The sequence below is a fragment of the Tupaia chinensis genome, unplaced genomic scaffold, assembly GCF_000334495.1.
Source record: "Tupaia chinensis unplaced genomic scaffold, TupChi_1.0 Scaffold000140_1, whole genome shotgun sequence".
NCBI lineage: Eukaryota > Metazoa > Chordata > Mammalia > Scandentia > Tupaiidae > Tupaia > Tupaia belangeri.
The window spans coordinates 9,781,145-9,788,661 of NW_006159610.1; the positions used below are offsets into that span (position 1 = coordinate 9,781,145).

The window sequence follows — 7,517 nt, forward strand, 5'->3', positions numbered from 1 at the left end:
CAAATGCTATTCTCATTGTACAGATAGGGAATGTCCATACTTAAATAACCTGGCCAGGTTAAATGGCTATTAGAATGCAGTGCTGGGAGGTTGATGATGACGTGTATAGTATTCTCAACTGGATTGGTCTGAGAAGTATTTCATGTTGGGTAACGTCTTTTATAAGAAAAAATGATAAATAGTGATTGACTGCTTAAAAAATAATTGGAATAGTAATGATAATAATTGTGAAAAAAAATGAAAAGCTATTGGATGATGAAGATGGGGATTTTGATGTTTCTGTATTGACTGATATGCATGGTATTCCTTCTGGTAAAAGAAATGTAATACACTGTAAAGTTATATGTGATTCAATGCAATATAAACAAGATTATGATAATAAATAAATAAATAAATAAAAGAATGCAGTGCTGGGATTCAAATGCTGGCCTACCTATTCCTAAGGTCTGTATTTCTAACTCTATCCTAGAATGGACATTTGTAGGGACATACCTATGTTTTAAAAGCAAAATGTTGTCTCCCCCCCATCCCATTAAGACCTGCTGGCTTTAGTAAAATCATTAGCAGAGGCTAGTTTACCTGGAGACGGTGGTATAAGGAAAGAGTTCCTCCTTGGCACTGTGACACTTGGGCCTGAATCTGATTCTAATACTTGCTAGTCAAGACCTGAGGCCAATATTTGTCATAGTAGGCTTAGCTTTTTTATTTGTATTATTTTTTTTAATCTACAAAGTATTCTCTCATGATCCATTTGACAAGATTGAATCTGAAACTTAATGAGCAGAAGTACCTAGCATATAGTAGGACTCGTTATCTTGATTCCATTTGAAATCTCAGACAGCCACTTCTACCATTTCCTATGTGCAAATGCAAATTCGAACACATTTTTGCCTAGAAATCTGACAAACGAGAACTCACAAATCACACAAATGGAAATAGATATTTCTGATGATTTGTTACATAAAATCAACTAAGGAATCTTATCAGACATTTTGAGATCAACCGAGGCTCCACTCATAGGAACTTACTTAATCTCAGTTACCTCCATACAGGTCTTTGGTCCAAATATAGTAGCAATGGGAATTGGATTTCAGCATTGGAATTTGTAGGGACCAGGAGTTGGTGTAATGGCTATGTTGCTGGACTCCCATGTAGTCGAATGTGATATGAGTTCTGGACACAGTGGCTTAAACTCACACCAGGCGCATGTGTGTGCATGCCCAAGATCCGAGAAGGGAATGGAGGAGAAGAGATTGTGGCATGGTCATCTACCTTGGGAGGTGATTTCTCGCTTTCTGTCTCTCTGTCTCTCTCTCTCTGTCTTTCTGGTGAACTCACATGTCCTATAGTAAGAACCTATAAAAAAAAACAAAAAAAATTGGAAATTGTACAAACATAACCAGTCCATAACAATTGCAGAAAGCCTTGGTTACTTCCAACCGGCCTCATGGGGGCACTGTGGAGCCACTGAGTTTCAATGGCCATGAAGTAGGGAGAACTCAGAGCATGTTGGGTGGGATCTGAAGATTAAGGGACAGCCTTGTTGGATGCTTACACTCATATAATGTTTGGTGACTAGTACTACAATTTGCAGGTGTCAGTCTATGCAGGGGTCTTGGACTTCCATTGTGCAGTGGAAGGAGTCTCTCTGAACTTGAAGGAAAGGAAAGCATGGCAGGTTGGGCTAGGGCAGCCTGCAAGCCCTGAGCTCTAATGGCCAAAGCAACAACTGCCTCAAGGACAAGCAGAGGAGCTGAGGGATAGACATGGGGTCTAACACAAGCCAGTCTACACAGGTCTCACCCAGGACTACATGTATGTGAAAGACTTTCCAGAACAAAACAGATGTCTTGGATCAACTGAGCCAGGAATTTCCAAGGGAGTCAAAGTGCATGAGAACCTTCAGAGACCATGACATCATGGCAGTGACATCACAGCCTAACATCCAGTCAGAAAAGGGATGACCATAATGCCAGCCCTCAGAGGACCAGAACCCTGAACAAGGTGACAGCTGTCCAGCTCTTCCTCACCTGCCGCAGGCTCCAGTACCCTCTGCCGTGTGACTCTTTGTCAACTTGGAAGAGGTGAGTCCTTGGTAAGGTGGGCCACCGCTAGAAAATACATGACCGAGGCTCCATAAGGCTCCCTCCTGGGATCTTTCCCCAGTCTCTGTCTCCCTTCCTCACAGTTACAGTGGATTCTACTTTGCAGAAAAGGGAAGCAGCAGACACCAAGAAGCACTGAGAGAGATGATAGCGAGGCAGTGACATGCCAGCACCATTCTTCATCTGGAAAGGAGAGAACAAAACTCAGTTCCTACCCAAGAGGACCAAACCCTGAGCACAGAGGTGCCTGCCTGGCTGCACCATGGACTCCAGGCTCCTCCACTGCATGATGCTTTGTCTCCTGGGAGCAGGTGAGTCTGGGGACAAAGGAGCCAGGTCTGAGTTAAGCGACTTCTGAATCCTCCACTCTACCTTGGGACCCCAGGCACTCTCCTGAGCTCATTCTCCTTCTGCTTCTCCCACAGGCCCTGTGGAGGCAGGAGTCACTCAAACTCCAAGACACCTGATCAAAACAAAAGGACAGAAAGTGACACTGAGATGTTCCCCTATTTCTGGGCATGAGAGTGTGTCTTGGTACCAACAGATCCTGGGCCAGGGCCCCCAGTTCCTCTTTGAATATTACAGAGAAGAAGAGAGAGCAAAGGGAAACTTCCCCAGTCGGTTCTCAGCTCACCAGTTCCGTAACTACAGCTCTGAGATGAATGTGAGCTCCTTGGCGCTGGAGGACTCAGCCCTGTATCTCTGTGCTAGCAGCTTGGCACAGCCCTGCAGAGTCACTGACGTTCTGTGCGCAAACCTCTGTGCCCCAGCAAGGAAACACCTCAGACCTGACATGCTGGGAGAACTTGGGGGCTGCAGGAGCACTTGAAAATAGTTCTGGGTTTCTGGACAGTGCAGCTTTGTCCTTTTGAGCCTTTCAGGGTTCAGGCCAAGTCCAGGCATAGCTCTTCAGAGGATCGTTCTACATCAATAGGTCACTCCAGAATGACTTTTTTTGACTACCACTGTTTTCTACGCTTCCTACACATTGTGTACTGCAGGGGTGAAGGGAATGCTTGTAATTTAATATCCAGAATTGTTCTCCTCAGAGCAAAAGATTTCAGTCTGGACTCAAGACTGTTTATAATCATACAGCAGAGATGGTAGCATCACAGGAATTTGCTTTATGTAATTGATGGAGAAGTTGCTGGTATTTGGGGAAGGTCAAGGAGAGAGAACATGATCAAAGATGGTTGATAATAGAGATAGCACTGCCGGGTTAGTAAAAGGTGTTCTGTGCGGCATAAGCTCTCTTCTCTCTTCAAGTTTTCAGTATCTAGAAAATATAAGACAAGGCCTTAGAGCTCTGGCATCATCTAGCGGCAGGTCTCCATGAGCGATGTCTCTGAGTAGCTGGTTGCCCAGTGCAAGGACGCTGGCATCATTTCTGTCTCCCTCCTTCCTCACTCCAGGTCCCAATCTTATTCCTCAGGGCACAGTCAGGCACTTTCCAAAACCAGAGGAGTCCCATCACCCAGGTCGCTAACCAGCACAGGTTCTCCTCTTCCCAGGATAAATGCTGTGTCCCTGGGATATCTTTCCAACACTTCCCACCCAGATCCCAGTTCCTTCGAAAGCAAATGCTCTTCCCAGTGGTTCCCATCAGCGGCTCTTACATCTCTGTCTGTGTTTGCATGCTCCCAGGCTGGAAGGCTGCTCCTGGTCACCAGACACAACCAGGCTCTCCTCATCTATCAAAGACCAGCTCATATAAACTTTCCTCTTTTCTTCTTAAAAAAACTTCATTTATTTATTGAGAGAGTGGAAACTCCGACAGAGTTTTTATACCATGATCCACTCCCAGCTTCATCCAGCCAGGATCATGAACTATGCAGGGAGACCTTGAGATGTGAACCCAGGCCCTTCCCATGTGGCTTCAGCATCATGGAGCATTGCGTGCCTGCCCTCCATGCTGCTGTGGCTGGCTCCCTTTTTCCTTACTCTGACTCCTCCTAGCACTGAAATGCACTGTCATAGAAAAGCAAAGTACATACTTGGTACTCTTTAAGTTAATGGCCATCTACACAGAATCTTGGAATATTATTAATCACTGTTTTTCCTTTACAAGGGGCTCACTTCTCTTACCTGAAATGTAATGGATAGCTACGATAGTCTCGGTATTGCACACAAAGTGTCCAATATTTTGAGCAGTTGTGCTCCCATAGTCAGAATTGATGACTAGTGCAATGTACCCTAGCTATAGCTAAAGCTGGAATTTGCCAGTGCTCTTCTGGAACAACAAAAAAATTATTTTGTCGCAATATTTGTCCAGTCTTAGGATATATAAAAATACATTTACCACAACCACACTTTTCCTGAACCGTATGTGTATATGTATTTTTTTTTTGAGATTTTTTGCCATTGGGCATGAGTGCTCCCAGAAAGACTGAGAGAGACAGAAAAACAGAAGGTGAAAATGCAACCCCCAGGAGGGATGACCATGCTGTAATCACTTCTCCTATCTGGATTTTGGACATGCACACCTGTCGTGAATTTCCAGCCCTTGGGTCAGAGACTAGAACCACCATCTGCCATGTGGGAGTCCAGCACCTTAACAATTATGCCACTTGCTGGGCCCCAGAACCATATGTTTAGAGACTTTGATGAGACTGGAAACATCAACAAGAGTGCTTCTTAGAATGAACTTGAAAAACTGAAAAATTGGCTTTGGTAAGTTTGTCATAGATATGTATCATTCTTGGCAATTAAAAGATACCGTGTGTGCATGTGTGTGCACATATGTACACGTGTGCTTTCTTGTAGAGACGTGCCCACACAGAAATTGTCTCTCTCTGGTGACATTTGTTGATAGGTGATGATCACTGGTTAGAGCTCACAGGCCCTTCCACCCACAAGTGACAGATCCAACTGAACCTACCCTAATTACATCAAGATTTCAGAAGTAAATATGTAAAATCTGGAAACCCTTTTTATAAACATGGGCACTAATTAATTTAAGTACAAACTATGAGGAGCTATGGGTCTGATTAACCTAGAGGAGCTATGGAGTACCCGACTCCAGGCTGGAGCTGTTTGAGGTCATTGAATTCTATGGCCGCGGCACTGACTGATCTCGTCCATCTTCTCACACCGGTCACCACGGTGTAGCAGTTTTTGTTTGTTTTTCTTTTTAGTCAAAATGCTGTTTCATACATCTTTTTGTCTTTACCAACTAAGGGTGGATTTGAAGATCAATCCTAAAACTATCAGGCTGCAGAAGCAGTGAAATGGGTGTGTGCGAGGGGTCGGGGTGTACAGGAGGCAGGTGTCGGAGTGGGGGGATCTGTGTGACAGTTTTAGACATACTTTAGCACTGCGGATGTTTGAATCCATGACCACTGCCCGCTAGGGGGCACTGTGGCTCCTCATGCTGCCTGGAGCCATGAGGAGGGTTTGGGAAGGTAGTCCAGGAGCCTAAGGCCTAGGAAGCCTTGGCTGCTTGCTTTAGTCCAGCCGGTGATTTGAATTCAGGGTGGGTCCCAGGATGAGTAGAGTTAGACTCTTGATGGGAAGGAAAGGGTTGGGGTGCCTCAGGCCTCAGAACGCACCAAGAGTAATCTCTGCATTTGCCAGGGCAATAGACAGGAAGGGACTAGGGCAGAAAACCTGGGGAAGTGTCAGGGCAGCAGCCAGGGGTGGCTGGAGGTGGAACTAGAGCCTGAGAAAATGGTATGTGGTTGGCATGTGGGCCCTGTGCTGAACGCAACTCCACCTTCTTTCGTTGAGAGGCTGAACAGGAAGTGTCAGAGCTCGGTCCTGCTAGGGTAAGGTGGGCCTGGCAGCCTGTAGAGGGAGTAATGGCATAATGACACTTCAGGCTCATGACTTTGTTAGGAGTCAACTACCCAACCTGAGAAGCTCAGCCCTGGAGACCTATGCAGAGCTAGGGGATGCCTAGGTTTCTAACTACCATGAGATTCAGGCTTCTCTGCTGTGTGGCCCTTTATCTCTTGCGATCAGGTGAGTTCTGGCACATTTGGGGGTCTCTGATCTGCCTTTGCATCCCTGAAGCATTAAGTGGCTTAAAGGCTGCAGCAGGGGACACCCTCCTATGCTCCATCTTTAGCTTCTGCCCTCTGACCCACAGGCCTGGCTGCTTCTGAAGTCACTCAAATGCCCAAACACCTGATCAAAGCACGAGGACAACAAGGGACACTGAGATGTTCCCCTGTGTCTGGACACACTTCTGTGTACTGGTACCAACAGGTTTCAGACCAGGGCCCCCAGTTCCTCATTCAATATTACAACGAAGAGGAAGGAGAAAAAGGGAACATCCCGGATCGATTCTCAGCACGGCAGTTCAGCAACTACAGCTCGGAGCTGAACCTGAGCTCCTTGACTGTAGGAGACTCAGCCTTGTACCTCTGTGCCAGCAGCTTGGCACAGCCCTGCTTGGTCGTCAGCCTGCTGTGCAAAAACGATCCTGCCCCACTCAGGAAGTGGCCCTGAGGGTGGCACTGCCAGTCAGCTGGCTGAGGCCCTGGAGAGAGACCAGTCTTCCCAGATGTTCTTTATGCTCACATATGTGATCTGTTTTCATGCTTGAAGAAGTCATGTAAGACTTGTATTATTTAATCTGTTTGTGTATCTGAGGGAAGGCAATCATCTTGGATCTCATATTTAACCACTAGCTGCCCAGGTTTCTATAACACCTGTGTATCCCAACCACCATTCTTAGTTTTGTCCCCTTTTCTGTCTTCTGCTTTCCAGGTCCCTGTTTTGAGGATCGGAAGGTCACACATCCTATGTGACTATCAGAACCCCTTCCCGGTCAAGTCCAGGGAACTTACGACTTCAAGGCACGGCTCACCCACTGACCTTCACTCACCGTAGCAGTGGTGTGATGGCTGATTGCAGAGTGAAGATTCCCAGCTTCACCAAAGGATGCGGCTTTTGGGGAAAGCGCCGAAGGCCTTCATGGGATGCAATCCACCAAGGGAGAGAGGAGCATCAGTAATTGTTGCTCACTTCCTGATTTCTCTTCTTCTGCTATTCAATAAACACTTGGGGGTTCCTTACATTGTACATGGTATTGTATCTCATGAAATAGAAAAGGAAAAAGAAGAAAGAATCAAAAATAAAAATGAGGAAAAAAATTTAAATGAAAAAAAAAACTTGTTACTTGCCTTTTAGAGTTTTAAGGTTTACCTTTCTTTCTTATTCAAGTAATTTACTCAGATTTTGAAGCATGACTTATGAAAATTTTTTTGCCTTCTCTTTCTGCTTTGGCTCCCCAGCCTCCTTTTGCTAGCTTATTTTAAAAGTTGTGTCAAGAACTACTAACATGGAATCCCCCTTTATCAGATAAACTACTGTGCAGTATTGTAATCTACAGCAACAGTCTTGTATATGAAATCTCTAGGATTTATTTCTCTTGCTTATTTAAAATTTGTGTCCATTGACAGAAATTCC

At 45.4% G+C, this 7,517-nt stretch overlaps 2 gene segments (V, D, J or C); both read left to right on the top strand.

Moving 5' to 3' along the window:
• Positions 1-2,349: 2,349 nt before the first annotated feature.
• On the top strand, positions 2,350-2,934 carry LOC102482904 (T cell receptor beta variable 5-5-like). The segment is given in 2 exon segments: positions 2,350-2,416; positions 2,531-2,934. Coding segments are annotated over 2 exon segments (453 nt in total).
• A 2,709-nt stretch (positions 2,935-5,643) lies between these two features.
• Positions 5,644-6,554, top strand: LOC102483322 (T cell receptor beta variable 5-5-like). The segment is given in 2 exon segments: positions 5,644-6,065; positions 6,193-6,554. Coding segments are annotated over 2 exon segments (432 nt in total).
• Positions 6,555-7,517: the final 963 nt, after the last annotated feature.